This window comes from Dromiciops gliroides, chromosome 2, assembly GCF_019393635.1.
Source record: "Dromiciops gliroides isolate mDroGli1 chromosome 2, mDroGli1.pri, whole genome shotgun sequence".
Taxonomy (NCBI): domain Eukaryota; kingdom Metazoa; phylum Chordata; class Mammalia; order Microbiotheria; family Microbiotheriidae; genus Dromiciops; species Dromiciops gliroides.
In genome coordinates this window covers 297,137,388-297,155,787 of record NC_057862.1, presented here as the reverse complement: position 1 = coordinate 297,155,787, position 18,400 = coordinate 297,137,388, and the positions used below count along the sequence as shown (strand labels likewise).

Sequence of the window (18,400 nt, the reverse complement as noted above, 5' to 3'; positions counted from 1 at the left end):
TCAAATACTTTTCACAGATAATGTGAAGGGGATAATTCTCATCCAAATAAGGGATATAAACAATTACCAAAGATAAAATAAGTAATTTTGTTTGCCTGAACAACTTAATACAACAAAGATAAAAAGAATCTCTTGATTGGGGGAGGATCTCTCTGATAAGGGCCTGATATCCAAGATATGTGGCAGCTAGGTGGCTAGTTAAATAGAATGTTAGGTCTGGAGGCAGGAAGTCCTGAACTCAAATCCAGCCTCAGGCACTCACTAGCTGTTTGACCCTGGGCAAGTCACTTAACCTCTGTTTGGTTTAATCCACTGGAGAAATAAATGGCAAACCACTTCAGTCTCTGCCAAGAAAACTCTATACAGGGTCATAAAGAGTCAGACATGTCTTCAGTCAGAAAATGACTGAAGAACCGCAGCAATCCAAGATATACAGACAGCTAACAAATATACAAACACAAAAGCTGTTCCCTGATAGGTAAGTGGTCAAAAGGATATGAACAAATAGTTTACAAAAGAATAATTGCAAACTACTCGCGATCATATGAAAGAATGCTCCAAATTGCTAATCATAAGAGAAATGCAACTCAGCACAACCTTGAAGTTTTGTCTAACACTTAACACTTTGGCAAAAATGCTAGAAAATTAGAAGAGTCATTTGTTGTGCGTTCTTGACAGATAGGTTTGCATTGTTAGAGTTGTGAGTTGGCCCAGTCATTCTGCAAAGTAATTCATAATTGCTCAGAGAAAGTAAGTAAAAATTCCATAACTTTTGATGCATAGTTTCCACTCCTGCTAAAGAAAGGTCTACATATGCAAAAACATTTATAGCAGCTCTTTTTGTAGTAGCCAAGAACAAGAAATAAAGTAGATTCCCATCAATTGGGGATTGACTAAAAAAACCACTATGGTACATAAATGTAATGGAACATTCATGTGCTGTAAAAAATGGTGAACATGATGAATACAGGAAAGGATGAAGTAAAGAACTAGGAAATAATAAACATCACTTACAACAATGTAAATGGAAAGTACAACAATAACAAAACAGTTAAACTAAATTTTTCAAAATTAAAATGCAGATGTGTCGATATGTTGATTAGTATTATAATTTTGAGACATTCAATTTAACTGTTTTCTTGATATACTTTCCATTTTCTTCCTCTTCTTTTTTTTATAAGAGATGGCTCTCTGGGAGGAGTTAAGACGAAGAATTCAATGGGAAATTTAGGTGATATGAAAACAAAAATATATCAATAGTTTATTTAAAAATAAAATCTTTAAAAATAGAAAATCACTAAAATAAACATCAACATCACATACTGTCATCTTTTCATAAGGAAGTTTGCCCAATTTAAATAAACTACTACAGCAAGGCTACAAAAAGCCTAGAAACCACGGAAATACTTGATCTTCTAACCAAGCAGAGAGAATTGGTAGTTAAGGGCAACCTGGCTTAAAATATAAATTTATTTGTAAAATCTTAGAGAACAATGGCAGAATATTGTAAATAATATTACCTCATAAAGGAAGAATCACTGGAAGGGAAAAAATTTGAAATCTTGACAAGAAACTGAGCTAAACACAGTCATCCTGGAGGCATTTAAGAATGAAACTGAAAAGAGGACAACAAACATGAAAAGTGGAAAAGATCTATGATTATTTTTATAACAGACTTTTTTCTCTATCAATGACAGTGAAGCCACATTTCAGCTCTAATATCGTAGTCCCAGTTGTACTATATGAGGAAATGGAAATGAATTGAAGAACACAGAGATGAGGCAACTGTATTAGGTCAATTATACATAAAGGAGTTTGATGCTAGATGTAACATCATTTTGGGAATATTGAAAGAACTCAAGGTATATAGAGAAAAGGAAATATAAATGGCTTGTTGGGGGAATAATAAACATTCTTGCCCCCCCAAAAAGCCAGCAAAAGCAACAAAAACAATAATAACTATAGGTCCATGTGTTTATTCTTCCTTCCCTACAAAATTTTTGTGAAAATAATCTTTGCTCAAGTCAGAGGCATCCTTGACAAAGATCTAAGAAAGGATCATGCAAGCTTTTGAGAGTGATGATCTAGGGGGCAGCTAGGTGCCACAGTGGATAAAGCACCGCCCTTGGATTCAGGAGGACCTGAGTTCAAATCTGGCCTCAGACACTTGACACTTATTAGCTGTGTGACCCCGGGCAGGTCACTTAGCCCTCATTTCCCCGCAAAAAAAAAAAAAAAAAGAACTCTTCTGAGAGTGATTATCTATAGCAGATCATAGCATTTGTCACACAGCTTTTTGAAAAGTGTAGAGAATACAAAACATGATAGCTCTTCACATACTAGAGGGACAGCTACAATGCCCTCCTCGCAAATCTTTTCTGTAGGCTAAACAACTCTGGTTCCTTTAACAAATCTTCATATGGTCTGACCTCAAGGCTCTTCACTGTCCTAGTTGTCCTCATCCAGCCTCTCTTCATCTTGTTACTGCCTTTCCTAATATATGGTGCCTAGAAGAGTACTTCAGGTGTGATCTGGCCAAATCTGAATATAATGGGATCATCATATTAGTTGTTCAGGACACTTTAATTCACTTAATGCAGCCCAAATTTTTATCAGCTTGGGGGGGAAACTATATCACACTGATGACTCATATGGAGCTAATTATGTACCAGAACCCCTAGATCTTATCCATACAAACTGATATTTAAACCCTACCCACCAATATTTTACTTATAAAGGTATTTTTTCAAATACAAGTGTAAGATTTTTCTTTTATCACTTTTAAATTGTTTCTTCTTAATTTTAGCCCAGTCTTCTAGCCTAAGATCTTTTTAGCTCTTAATTCATCACCCAGTATGTTAGCTATCCCTCCTGGTTTTGCATCATCACCTCTTCCAACTGTTTCAGGAATCTAATATTAAGTTTATCTGAGTCTTGTAACTTGAAATCATCCTGGATTGTCAGGTGTTCTCTGACTGTCACCTTCTTAACTTCAGTGTCACCTCCTTTGCCTTAGTCATTCTTTTCCTGTTCCAAAATTTTTAATTTTTCTGTTAGGTATTTATATTTTGGGAGTGTTTTGTGGTCTTAAAACATATTTATCATTTATTTTAATATTTAAAATTTTTGAGTTTCAAATTCCTGCCCTCCCTCTTGCCCTCCCCCATCCACTGAGAAAGCAAGCAATATATCAGTTATACATATGAAATCATGTAAAACATATTTCCATATTGCAACCAAAAAAAAGGCCAGAAAAACAAAGTGGGAAAACTATACTTCAATTTGTGCTCAAAGTTCATCAGTTCTTCTCTGGAAGTGGATAGCATTTTTCATCATGAGTCCTTTGGAATTATCTTCGATCATTGTATTGATCAAAGTGGCTAAGTATTTCACAGTTGATCATCATTACACTATTGCTGTTATACTATGTACTATGATCCCCTGGTTCTTCTCACTTCACTCTGTTGTTGTTCAGTCATTTTGAGTTGTGCCCAACTCTTCATAATCCCATTTGAGGTTTTCTTGGCAAAGATACTGGAGTAGTTTGCCATTTTCTTCTCCAGTTCATTTTACAGATGTCCTCATCATCATTTTCCTAACTGAGGCAAACAGGGTTAAATGATTTGCCTACGTTCACAGAGCTAGTGAGTGTCTGAGGCCAGATATGAACTCAGAAGGATGAGTCTTCCAGGCCTGGCACTGTGCCACCCTGCTGCCCAACTTTGTATTAGTTCATATAGGTCTTTTGAAACCATCCTCCTCTTCATTTCTTTTTTTTGTGTGGGGGGGGACAATGAGAGTTAAGTGACTTGCCCAGGGTCATACAACTAGTACATGTCAAGTGTCTGAGGCTAGATTTGGACTAAGGCCTTCCTGAATCCAGGGTTGGTGCTTTATTCACTGCACCACATGGCTGCCCCCTCTTCATTTCTTATAACTCAATATTATTTCATCACAATCATATGCCACAACTTTTTCAGCCATTTCCCAATTGATGAGCATCATCTTAATTTTAACTATTTGCTACCATAAAAAGAATTGCTATAAATAATTTTGTACATATAGTCTTTTTGCTTTTCTTTTTATATCTTTGGGGTATAGACTTAGTGGTATTGCTGAGTCAAAATATATGCATAGAAAGGGCAGGTAGGTGGCACAGTGGATAGAGCACTAGCCCTGGAGTCAGGAGGACCTGAGTTCAAATCTGTCTTCAGACACTTGACACTTACTTAGCTGTGTGACCCTAGGCAAATCACTTAAGCCCAACTGCCTCACCAAAAAAAAAAGTATGCACGGTTTTATAACCCTTTAGGCATAGTTCCAAATTGTTCTCTAGAATGGTTGCACCAGTTCACAACTCCACCAACAGTTCATTAATGTAACCATTTTCACTCATCCCTTCTAGCATTAGTCATTCTTGATAGTTATAAAGTGGTACCTCTAAGTAGTTTTAATTTGCATTTCTCCAATCATTAATGATTTAGAGCATTTTTTCATATGACTATAGATAGCTTTGAGATCTTCTTCTGAAAACTTCCTGTTTATATCCTTTGACCATTTATCATTTGGGAGATGGCTCTTAGTTTTTATAAATTTGACTCAATTCTCTATATATTTTTTAAATGAGGCCTTTATCAGAGAAACTTGCTGTAAAAAATTTTTGATATTACTTCACTGTCTAATACCTTTTATCAAAATGTAATTTCCCTTATCTCTTTTAATTAGGTCTGTTTTTGCTTTTGCTTTGTCTGAGATCATGGTTGTTAGTCCTGCCTTTTTTACTTCAGCTGAAACATAATTGATTCTGCTCCATCTCCTTATTTTAACTTCATGTGTGTGTCTTTCTGTTTCAAGTATGTCTCTTGTAACATATTGTTGGATTCTGATTTCTAATCTATTCAGCTGTCTGCTTCCATTTTGTGGGTGAGTTCATCCCATTCATCGTCACAGTTATGATGACTATGTATTCCTCTCTGTCCTATTGTCTTCTTTTATGCTCTCATGCTCGTGCTCGCTCTCGCGCTTGCTCTCTCTCTCTGTCTGTGTCTGTGTCTGTGTCTGTGTCTCCATCTCCTCCTCCATCTCCGTCTCTGTCTCCGTCTCGTCTCCGTCTCCTCCTTCTCCCCCTCCTTCTCCATCCCTTTGATATCATCCTGCTCTTTCTCTTATCCACTTGCCCTCCTATTAACCGGTTTGGGTACAGTATATTTCCATACACCGTTCAATGTCTGTGTGTTTGTGTTTTCTTTCCTTTTTATTTATTTATATTTGGGGGGACAGTGAGGGTTAAGTGACTTGCCCAAGGTCACTCAGCTAGTGTGATGTTTAAAATCTATATTGTGGTCACCTTTAATTAGAAGCTTTTGCACCAGTCTTTGGGCATTAAACATTTATTAAAGCATACAGGTATTCACATGGAGCTCAGAAAGTTAAGAAAAAGCCTATCTAGCCTAGAGTTCCAGCCTGATTGGGTTCTTCCTCAAGTTCTCTGCCAGGAGCCTGCTTCAATCATGAACTCCTCAGCAAGCTGACTGTGGAAGCTTTTTATAGGTCTGGAACAAAGGTGGTCCTTACACACTGCTTCAAGCTGATTGGTTGTCGTCATCCAAATCCATTGGTTTTGAAGGTGTTCTCAAGTTGAGTTCACAGTCTAGCTTCTGAGAACAATACCCTCTTGAGGGATAGCCAGGTATGATTACAATCCAATTAACTTGAAGTAGGCTAATCAGCAGTCAATCACTCTCACTTGATTCAATCAGTCTAGATTAATCTCCAGGTGGGTCTTTGAGTATCTGCTAAATCCCATTATTTCATCACATTAGTAAGTGTCAAGTGTCTGAGGTCAGATTTGAACTCAGGTCCTTCTGAATCCAGGGCTGGTGCTTTATCCACTTCGACACCTAGCTGCCCCCATAACATTCGTTTTTATAAGATTTATAGTTTCAAATTTTTCTCCCTCTCTTCCTTCCCTCCTCCTCCTCCTCAAGATAGCAGGTAATTTGATATAGTTTATTTATTTATTTATTTATGGCAGGGCATTGAGGGTTAAGTGACTTGCCCAGAGTCACACAGCTAGTAAGTGTCAAGTGTCTGAGGCCGGATTTGAACTCGGGTCCTTCTGAATCCAGATCGGGTGCTTTATCCACTTCGCCACCTAGCTGCCCCCTATAGTTTATATATGTACAATAACATTAAACATATTTCTGCATTAGTCATGTTATAAGAGAAGAATCAGAGCAAAAAGGAAAAACCTCAGAAAAGAAAAACAACAGCAACAAAAACAAAAGAAATAGTATGGTTCAATCTGCATCCATACTCCACAGTTGTTGTTTTTTTCTTCTGAATTTGGAGAGCCTTTTCCATCATGAGTCCTTTGGAACTATCTTGTACCATTGTATTGCTGAGAAGGATCAAGTCTATCACAGTTGATCAACACACAGTGTTGATGATACTGTGTACAATGTTCTCCTGGTTCTGCTCATCTCACTCATCATCAGTTCATGCAAGTCTTTCCAGGTTTCTCTGAACTCCTCCTGCTCATCGTTTCTTACAGCACAATAGAATTCCATTACATTCATATACCACAACTTGTTCAGCCATTCCCCAATTGATGAGCAGCCCCTCAATTTCCAGTTCATTGCCACCACAAAAAGAGCAGCTATAAATATTTTTGTACATGTGGGTCCTTTTCCCTTTTTTATGATCTCTTTGGGGAAAAGACCCAATAGTGGTATTACTGGGTCAAAGGGTATGCACAGCTTTGTAGCCCTTTGGGCATATTTCCAAATTGCTCTCCAGAATGGTTGGATCAGTTCACAGCTCCATAGACAATGCATTAGTGTTCCAATTTATCCACAGCTTCTCCAACATTTATTATTTTCCTTTTTTGTCATATTAACCAATCTGATAGGTGTCAGGTGGTACCTCAGAGTTGTTTTAATTTGCATCTCTCTGATCAGTAATGATTTAGAGCTTTTTTTCATATGGCAATAGAAAGCTTTGATTTCTTCATCAGAAAACTGTTTGTTCACATCCTTTGACCATTTCTCAATTGGGGAATCTTATAAATTTGATTTATTTCCCTATATATTTTAGAAATGAGGCCTTTATCAGAAGTACTGGCCATAAAAATTGTTTCCCAGCTTTCTGCATCTCTTCTACTTCCCACCTTTCTGTATATTATTTTTCATTAGTTCCCTTGATATTCTTGACCTTTTTTTTTCCAGATGAATTTTGTTATTATTTTTTCTAGCTCTATAAAATAATTTTTAGGTAGTCTGATTGGTATGGCACTGAATAGGTAAATTAATTAGGTAGAATTGTCATTTTTATTATATTAGCTCAGCCAATCCATGAGCAATTTATATTTTTCCAATTATTTAGATCTGATTTGATTTGTGTGAAAAGTGTTTGTAATTATGTTCATAGAGTTCCTGGGTTTGTCTTGGCAAGTAGACTCCCAAGTATTTTATATTGTCTACCATTACTTTAAATGAAATTTCTCTTTCTATCTCTTGCTGCTGGACTTTGTTGATCATGTATAGAAATGCTGATGATTTATGTGGATTTATTTTATATCCTGCTACTTTGCTAAAGTTATTGTTTCAAGTAATTTTTAGTTGATTCTCTAGGATTCTCTAAGTATATCATCTGCAAAGAGTAATAGTTTTGTTTTCTCCTTGCCTATTCTAATTCCTTTGATTCCTTTTTCTTCTCTAATTGATAAAGCTAACATTTCTAGTACAATGTTAAATAATAGAGGTGATAATGGGCATCCCTGTTTCACCCCTGTTCTTACTGGAAAGGTCTCTAATTTATCTCCATTACATATAATTCTTGCTGATGGTTTTAGGTGGATACTGATTATTATTTTAAGGAATGCTCCACCTATTCCTAAGCTTTCTAGTGTTCTTATTAGGAATGGGTGCTGTGTTTTGTCAAAAGCTTTCTCTGAAAAAAAAAAAAGCTTTCTCTGAATCTATTGAGACAATCATATGATTTTGGTTAGTTTTCTTGTTGATGTGGTTGATTATGTTAATAGTTTTCCTAAAGTTGAACCAGCCCTACATTCCTAGTATAAATCCCACCTGGTCATAACGTATTATCCTGTTGATCATTTGCTGTAATCTCCTTGCTAATATCTTATTTAAGATTTTTGCATCAATATTGATTAGGAAAATTGGTCTATAATTTTCTTTCTCTGGTTTTGCTCTGCCTGGTTTTGGTTTCAACACCATATTTGTGTCATAAAAGGAATTTAGTAGAACTCCTTCACCTATTTTCCCAAATAATTTGTATAATATTCGAATTAACTGTTCTTTAAATTTTTGGTAGAATTCATTTATAAACCCATATGGTCCTGGAGATTTTTTCTTAGGGAGTTCATTAATGGTTTGTTCAATTTCTTTTTCTAATATGGGCTTGTTTAAGGATTTTATTTCCTCTTCAGTTAACCTGGGAGGTTTGTATTTTTTGTAAATATTTATCCATTTCATTTAGATTGTGAAATTTATTGGCATACAGTTGGGCAAAATATTTCCTAATTATTGCTTTAATTTCCACTTCAATGGTGGTAAAATCACCCCTTTCATTTTTAATACTGGTAATTTGGTTTTCTTTCCTTTTTAAAATCAAATTAACCTATCGTTTTTATATTTTATTGCTTTTTTCATAAAACCAGCTCTTAGTTTTATTGAATAATTCTATAGTTTTCTTGCTTTTCAATTTTATTAATTTTTCCTTTAATTTTCAGGATTTCTAATTTAGTATTTAATTGAGGATTTTTAATTTGTTCTTTTTCTAGCTTTTTAAGTTGCATGCCCAATTCGTTGATCGTCTCTTTCTCTTTTTTATTGATATAAACAGTTAGAGATATAAAATTCCCCTAAGCACTACTTTGACTGCATCCCATAGATTTTATATGTTGTCTCACTATTGTCATTCTCTTGGATGAGGTTATTGATTGTTTCTATGATTTGTTGTTTGACCCACTCATTCTTTAGAATGAAATTATTTATTTTCCAATTCTACCTTTCCATGGTTCTATATTACATGTGATTTTTATTGTATCATGATCTGAGAAGGATGCATTTACTATTTCTGCCTTTCTACATTTGACTATGAAGCTTTTGTGCCCTAATACATGGTCAGTTTTTGAATATGTGCCATGGACTGCTGAGAAAAAGTTATCTTCTTTTCTATCCCCGTTCAGTTTTCTCCAGACATTTATCATGTCTAATTTTCTAATGTTCTATTCACCTCTTTAACTTTTTTCTTATTTATTTTGTGGCTAGATTTATCTAATTTTGAGAGGGGAAGATTCAGATCCCCCACTAGTATAGTTTTACTATTTCCTCTTGTAACTCATTTAACTTCTCCTCTAAGAATTTGGATGCTATACCACTTGGCACATACATGTTTAGTACTGATAATAATTATCCATAGTACCTTTTAGCCAGATGTAGTTTTCTCCCTTATCTCTTTTAAATAGATCTATTTTTGCCTTTGCTTTGTCCGAGATAAGGATTGCTACCCCTGCTTTTTTTACTTCAGCTGAAGTATAATATATTCTGCTCCAACCTTTTACCTTTACTCTGTGTGTGTCTCTGCTTCAGATGTGTTTGTTGTAAAAAGCATATTGTAGGATTCTGGTTTTTAATCCACTCTGCTATTCGCTTCCATTTTATGGCAGAGTTCATCCCATTCACATTCACAGTTATTATTACTGTCTATTCCCCTCTATTCTATTTACCTCCTTTGTACTTTTCCTCCCTTCTTTCACCCTATTCTTCCTCACCAACATTTTACTTCTTACCCCTTCCTCCCCCATTCTGCCCTCCCTTTTATCACCCCCCCATACTTTTCTTTACCCTTTTCTCCCTTACTTCTGCCATCCCTTCTATTAATCCCCCCCTTTTCCCCTTACCCTTTTACTTCCCTAAAGAATAAGCTAAGTTTCTTTATCCAAATGAAGGTATATGTTATTCCTTCTTTGGATCAAATCTAGTGGGGGCAAGGTTAAAACAAGGCTCCACAATATTTTAATGTTTTCTGTCTAACTGCTTGCAATATTTTCTCCTTGATCTGGGAGCTCTGGAATTTGGCAGTAATATTCCTGGGAGTTTTCATTTTGAAATCTCTTTCAGGAATTGATTGGGTTCTTTCTATTTCTGTTTTACCCTGTGGATCTAACATATTTGTGCTGTTTTCCTTGATGATTTCTTGAAATATAATATCTAGGGTTTTTTTAATCATGACTTTCAAGTAGTCCAATAATTCTAAAATTATCCCTTCTTTATTTTCAGGTAAGTTGTTTTACCAGTGTGACATTTCACATTTTCTTATTTTTTTATTCTTTTGACTTTATTTTTATTGTTTCTTGTTATTTTATGTAGTCATTACCTCCCAGTTGCCCAATTCTAACTTTTAAGCAATTATTTTCTTCAATGAGCTTTTGTACATCTTTTCTCATTTGGCCAATTCTTCTTTATACGGAGTTATTTTCTTCAGTAAATTTTGTACCTCCTCTTCTAATTCACCTATTCTGCTTTTTAAGGGATTATTTTCTTCACTTAATTTTTGTGCCTCTTTTACCATTAGGCCAAATCTGTTTTTTAAGATGTTATTTTCTTTGGGGGAGGAGGGGAGTTATGTCTCTTTTACCAGGCTGTCTCTTTTCATGATTTTCTTGCATCACTCTCCTTTCTTTTTCCTATTTTTCCTCTACCATGCTTATCACTCTATTTAACTCTTCCAGAAATTCTTGTTAGGCTTGGGTCTAATTAGCATTTGTTTTTGAGGGTTTGGTTGTAGCTGTTTACACACTGTTGTCTTCTGAGTGTCTTGGCCTTCCCTGGCAGTATAGTAGCTTATTATGGTTGTTCTTTTTTGTTGTTGTTTGCTCATTTTCCCAGACTATTTCTTTTATTTATTTCTTTTTTTTTAGTGAGGCAATTGGGGTTAAGTGACTTGCCCAGGGTCACAAAGCTAGTAAGTGTTAAGTGACTGAGGCCGGATTTGAACTCAGGTACTCCTGACTCCAGGGCCTGTGCTCTATCCACTGCGCCACCTAGATGCCCCTCCCAGACTATTTTTTGACTTTGAATTTTATGTTAATGTTGGAATCTGCTCCCCTGGGGGGTGGGAGGCACTGTTCCAAGATTCAGGATTTATTGTGCTGCTGTTTTCAGAGCTACATCTGGAGGTTTCCAAGTTGTTCAGTTTTTTGTTTGTTTGTTTGTTTGTTTGCTTCTAACCTGGTGTGATCCAGGGAGAGGTGTGGTCACTGCTTTTCTGGTCTCTACTCTGGTCTTTGCCAATGAAGGACCCCTGCTCCACTGTAGCCACAATCACTAGGGCTCCTCTTGGCTCTGAAACTGTGACTAGGTCCCTTGCTCCTTTGTGACCAACCACAAGCAATCCTCTTCTCCCTGCAACTTTGACCCATAACTTCATTTTGGTAATAGAATTGTCAGTCAGTGCTAGTTGCCCCCAGTACAATGAGTTCCCCATAATTCCTTTCCTTTTTTTAATAAAATTATTTTATTATTTTCCATTTACATGTAAAGATAATTTTGACATTTGTTTTTATAAGATTTCCAATTTAAAAATTTTCTCCTTCCCTGCCCCCCTCCCCTAGACAGTAGGTAATCTGATATAGGTTTTACATATATAACATCAAACATATTTCTGTATTAGTCATGTTATAAGAGAAGAATCAGAGCAAAAAGGAAAAACCTCAGAAAAGAAAAAACAACAGCAACAAAAACAAAAGAAATAGTATGGTTCAATCAGCATCCATACTCCACAGTTGATTTTTTTTCTGGATTTGGAGATCCCCTTCCGTCATGAGTCCCCTGGAACTCTCCTGTACCATTGCATTGGTGAGAAGAATCTAGTCCATCACAGTTGATCAACACACAATGTTGATGATACTATGTACAGCGTTCTCCTGGTTCTGCTTATCTCACTCATCATCAGTTCATGCAAGTCCTTCCAGGTTTCTCTGAACTCCTCCTGCTCATCGTTTCTTACAGCACAATAGAATTCCATTACATTCATATACCACAACTTGTTCAGCCATTCCCCAATTTATGGGCAGCCTCTCAATTTCCAATTCCTTGCCACCACAAAAAGAGCAGCTATAAATATTTTTGTACATGTGGGTCCTTTTCCCTTTTTTATGATCTCTTTGGGAAAAAGACCCAATAGTGGTATTACTGGGTCAAAGGGTATGCACAGCTTTATAGCCCTTTGGGCATATTTCCAAATTGCTCTCCAGAATGGTTGGATCAGTTCACAGCTCCATAGACAATGCATTAGTGTTCCAATTTTTCCACAGCTTCTCCAACATTTATTGTTTTCCTTTTTTGTCATATTAACCAATCTGATAGGTGTCAGGTGGTACCTCAGAGTTGTTTTAATTTGCATCTCTCTGATCAGTAGTGATTTAGAGCATTTTTTCATATGGCAATAGAAAGCTTTGATTTCTTCATCAGAAAACTGTCTGTTCACATCCTTTGACCATTTCTCAATTGGGGAATGACTTGAATTCTTATAAATTTGATTTATTTCCCTATATATTTTAGAAATGAGGCCTTTATCAGAAGTACTGGCCATAAAAATTGTTTCCCAGCTTTCTGCATTCCTTCTAATTTTGGATGCATTGCTTCTGTTTATACAAAACCTTTTTAATTTAATGTAATCAAAATCATCCATTTTCTTATAATCCCTTTCTGGTCAGTTTTCTTATATCCTTACTGTCTGGACTGAGAACACACAAAACTGCTGATGCTATCCCTGCCTCGTATCTGCTTCCAAGGCCCACTGTTGGCGCTGCTCCTGCAAGTACTCTGGGCTAGCTCCCACTATGGTGTCACAGACCTCTCCTACCCACCTCTTTTGTAGTCTTAGCCTAGAAAAAATGTATCATACCAAGCTTTTGTTGTCTCTGCTGCTCCAAATTTCAATTTGAGGTGTTATTTTACAGTTGGGAATGTTAGGAGAGTTTGACTGGATTGCTGCTGCTAATCCACCATGTTGGCTGCACTCTCCTCTCAGTCATTTTTATTATTTCCCTTTCAATACAAAGATCTTGTCAGAAAAAAAAGAAAAATAATAGTTGAATAGCTCTGAATTTTCTCCATCATTCATTATCATCTTTCCATCCTCATCTTTAGCAACCATCCTACCCCTTTTTTCATCCTCTTCTTTTGTCACTTATGGCTACAAGTCATTGAACATCAGTTTCCAAAGTATTTGACTTGCAGGGGCAGCTAGGTGGCACAGTGGATAAAGCACCGGCCCTGGAGTCAGGAGTACCTGAGTTCAAATCCGGCCTCAGACACTTGACACTTACTAGCTGTGTGACCCTGGGCAAGTCACTTAACCCCAATTGCCTTACCAAAAAAAAAAAAAAAAACCAAAGTATTTGACTTGCAGGTCATCAAAAGGGCAATGGAAAGGTATATGGTGGGCATGAATGATCTGTAATACATTACCAGTGAAGATTTATTTATACAAGAAAAGCAACATTAAGGATATCATCAGAGAAATGTATGAGTGGAAAAGAAAATGCTACATTAGTATTCATATAGTAACACGACATTCGCAATAAGGCTCCCAGGACATTGGAGGCCTTGTAGAGGATTTACAGGAGAACACCGACAGGAGTAGTATAGGATGAGATAGTGTAAATGGGTTATAATCTGCATAGTTAGAGGAAGTATCACATCAATGATACATAGATCCATCAAAATATTAAAATTGTGATTTTTCTCCTTTCTAATATAGCTAAAACTAATTCTATTAAAACCAATAAATTTTAATTTAAAAAGTAATCTGAACAGAATCAAAGCTGGTTTCAAGTGGTATTTAAAGTTGAATGCTGTATTTGCAACATCTTATTTAATATTATATAATATTGAATTCAATTTTGAAATCTTTATAAAAGCATAGAATTTTCTTCCAGTAAACATTTGAAAAAATAATTTAATAAAATAAAACGAAAAACTAAAAAGATGCTTCTCTTGTTTCTTGGTGGCTTGCATTTCACATACCATGTACAATAGAAATCAAATTCCTACAATGTCATAAGATCATGGAATCATAGGCCTAGAAAATCTAACTTAGAGATCTCTAGTTTAATTTATATGAATCTACCCTCTATCCCCCCCAAAAATCCTTCCATGTCTTAGTAAATGGTTTCATGAATATCTGTGACCAGACTTCTAGCAATGAGACCCTGCATTTTAATAGGTTGATCCTCAAGTGATTAATAGAGACTGTCATTAGAGACCTTCCCGTTTGCTAGGCCCTGTAGAACTTGTTTCTTCTGGCATAACCTTCCTAAAACCAGATTTACATCTGTATCATAAGGATGCTAATACAGATAACCTGGAACATTGTTGATTGGCTTAGTGCTGAACATAAACAGTCCTCTTAGTTTAATGATTTGTTTTGGGGATTTAAAAGGGCTCAGGAATGTTAATCATAAAAATGATTGGGAATGGTGTTGATGAACTTCATCATACTCACTAACAATTTAATACCTAAGAGAATACAATAAATATAAGATTTAATTTTCCTTATCATCACTAATTTTAAGATTTTATAACTTATATGTGCAAATCAATTTATATCCCTACATTCTAATAGTCATTAAAATAGGCAAATCATATTTTTAAATTACGTAGAGTTCACCTAAAATTAACTAGCATCATAGGATCATCAAATTTTAGAGTCAGAATTTTACTTGATAATAAGAAGGCCATATCTGATGATAGCCTCAAGAAATCATGAGTGATTTGTCTTGTATTCAAAAGGCAGATCTGTAATATCTTAATCAACAGACCACTTTAATAAGGTTAATATTACTGCTCAAATGGTCTTTTAATTCCTTCAACTTCAAGAAAAAAACATAAAAAAATCTATCATAAACTGGCATCTCTACATTTTTGTTTTAACAGCAACTACCCCCACATGTACGCATCTGGGATTCTGTCACATTGAATACACTGCATGTCATTGGAATGGGGTTTTTTGACCGGGCAGTCACCTGTATTGCTTTCTCTAAATCTGTGAGTATATAGGTATTTGAAATTGATCTGATGTTTAACAATAAGTGTATGTATTCTAAATATATTATAGATTTAAATTAAATGTGTATGTATTCTATCCTATAGTATGTGTCATTCTATACTATAGTATTTATGTATTTTATACTATGTGTATATGTATTCTATACTATAGATGTAAGTATATGCCATAAAGTTAAACATTTATGTGTAAATGTAAATATAGCCTTCTTACTTTTTAAAGAGGGTTGCTAATATGAATTGGAAACCATCTTCCTTTAGGTACTGGGAATCAAAATTACCCTTCTTCAGCCATTTAAAAGTGAAAGGGTGCCCCATTCATAGCTCTTCTTCTCCTTTCCCCTCCTGCACCCTCATCATACTACTTTTCTTTGCTAACATCCCTTCTAGCTAAGTAAGAAAGTACCAAAAACACTAGATAATATGAATACCATACTGGACCAAATATAGGCCATATTCTTCCTCTGAAACTAGTTTATTATAAAAGTTAAAATGTTATCTATTATAAATATTATTTTTCAGTACATTTTTCCCCATGGTAAAGCAACTTCATTTTACAGGTATGACCCATGTTCTGAAAATTAGTCATTATTTTAAAATTAGGAAGCGTTTTATTAAAAATAAAGTATTAATAATCATAAAGTAAATATAAAATAGATTTATTTGAACTTTTCCTGTGATTAACTTTGTTTTTCAGAATGGAGGAAGTAATCTTTGTGCAGTAGATGACTCCAATGACCATGTACTTTCTGTGTGGGATTGGCAGAAAGAAGAAAAATTGGCAGATGTCAAGGTTTTATCCCAAATCATTTATTCATTTGTTTGCACTAGGACATTATTCCTCATACTTGGTGCTAGCTTATTAGATCTCTTTTCCTTTAGATTTAAGCCCCTGCTTAACAGTTCTGTTTCTGATAGTAAGCTGTTTCTTCTTCCAGTCATTCAGATGAGACACCTTGGAGTCATTTTTACTGGTTTCTTTTCTCTCCAGATTCAATCACTATGTCTTGTAAATTTTTCCTTCATGATAGATATCCCTAAGAATTTCCCCTTCTTTCCATTTCATTTGTAACCACTCTGGAAGATAACTTATAGAATAGAATACATGAAATGGTCATCAATATTTGGAAATGCCTGCTGGTTTGTCCTTCACCTGGCTATAGCTTGCAGAATGTATACCTATCCCATTTACTTTGCTGAAAGGTCATACTGTCCTCTGAATTGATCTGAATCCTACATTTCCATCAATATACATCTCAACAAAGCTGTTCCTAATGAAATATATTCCATAATGATTTTTAAATTTTCCTTTATTTCTTTTGGACTAACCTAAAATTCATAAATTATACCACACAGTCTTTTACTTGATTATATGTTCATTACATTGTTCTCTTTGTACTTAATATATATATATTTTATTTTCTCAATTTAATTATAAACTATTTCAGAGCAGGGATTGGGGCTTGCCCTTTCCTACCTTTCCATTGTTAAGCTTCCAATACTTAACAGAGTACTGGGCAAACAAAAAGTATCTAATAACTGATGATAGATTTTTGTTCCATGAGTACCGGTTTAGATAGTTTTATAATTTATTGCTTCAATTTGAGGGAACAGTGTGATTTTAAAAAATAATAAATGTCTAGCTATTAAATTTACTTTTACATAAGCCTTTTCCTTTCTTATGCCTCTTGAAGCTTTAAAAAGAAGGTTTGAGGATGTGCAAATATTTTAAAATGAGATTATTAAAGCAAAATTAAACAGCATTTTATTTTTTTAAATTTTAAAAATTAAAAATTTTATTTATTTGGAATTTTACCCAAGTTACATGTATAAAGAAATTTTCACATAAATTTTTTAAATTTTGTGTTCCAAATTCTCTTCATCCCTCCCTCCCCACCACCTCTTAAGAACTCAAGCAATTCAATATAAGTTATAGGTGTGCAATCATGTAAAACATTTCCACATTAGTCAGGTTGTGAAAGAAAACATACAAAAAACTTTAGAAAGAGGAACTAACAAAAAATTATATTTCAATCTGTATTCAGATACCATCAGTTCTTTCTCTGTATATGGATTGCATTTTTCAAAAGTTCTTCTGATAGCATCCTGCTCATCATTTCCTACAGCACAATAGTTTTCCATCCTAATCTCATCCCACAATTTATTCAGCCTTTCCCCAATTGATGGCATCACCCTATAGTTTGATCTTTGTGGGGGAAGGGTGTGTTCTAGACCTGTAATTTTATTCCCCTGGGGAAATATTCTAGAACATCTGGATACTGATACAGATCAGCAGCTCATCTGTAACATAAATTGAACAATTCCTATGTGCCTAATAGACGTAACCCCCCCCCCAATTTTAAATGAACTTTAAGAAAGTAAAAAAATTAAATAAGGAAAACTTTTCCTTCTTAGAATACATTTTGAATGACCTATTTTAACTGAAAAAAAAATTATTGTGGTTCCAGAGAATCCTGGATATAGAATTAGAAGGAATCTCAGAGCTGATCTAGTCTAGCACCTACATTTTATAAATGATAAAACTGAGGATCAGGGAAGTAAAAGATCTTACCCAAATTTCACATTAGTAGTTAGAGAGAGGGACAGAATTTGAACCAAGGTTCTCTGGCTCAAAATCTAGTGTGGTTTTCCACTGTACACATTGCCATCAATGTATATTATTCTGATAGCTTATGGAATATATATTATATGATCAATGAAATAAGACAACAGAAGGGAAAGGTATAATACCATTAATGAGTTGGCTTCACATTTGTAGTTCAAATTTACTATTTTATGTTTAGTACTTAATATGATTTGATGCATTCAGTTTTTACATTTTTCTTAGTGTTCTAATGAAGCTGTATTTGCTGCTGATTTCCACCCCACGGACACCAATATTATTGTTACATGTGGAAAATCACATCTTTACTTTTGGACATTAGAAGGAAATTCCCTTATTAAAAAACAAGGATTATTTGAGGTAAGGTTAAAATTGAAAATGAAATGTAATGACTGAATGTTAAAGGAGTAATTCAAATCAGAGTTACTATGTTTAACAGCATTCTGTTTTAATTTTATCTTTCCTGTCTAATATTCCACAGGCATTTCAAACTCAGTATCCCCAAAACAGAACTTGTTCTCTTTTCCTCCAACCCACCTTTTCTCTGAACTTACCTATTGCTATCAGTGACACTGTGTCCTTGTAATCACCCAGGCTTACAACTTGGTGTCATCCTCTATTCCTTGTTTTTCTCACATATTTCATCAGTTGTCAGATTTTGTCCTTTCTATTTCTACAATAT

General features: G+C 34.9%; 1 protein-coding gene across 5 annotated transcripts in view; it reads left to right on the top strand.

Moving 5' to 3' along the window:
* The window catches only part of EML1 (EMAP like 1), a 195,756-nt gene that overhangs the window by 132,522 nt on the left and 44,834 nt on the right, over positions 1-18,400 (top strand). For all 5 annotated transcript variants that reach the window (XM_043987720.1, XM_043987719.1, XM_043987718.1 and 2 more), the window contains 3 exons: positions 14,967-15,077; positions 15,793-15,888; positions 17,944-18,078. In XM_043987720.1, coding sequence (XP_043843655.1) covers positions 14,967-15,077; positions 15,793-15,888; positions 17,944-18,078 — 342 coding nt within the window. The remainder of the gene's footprint in view (positions 1-14,966; positions 15,078-15,792; positions 15,889-17,943; positions 18,079-18,400) is intronic.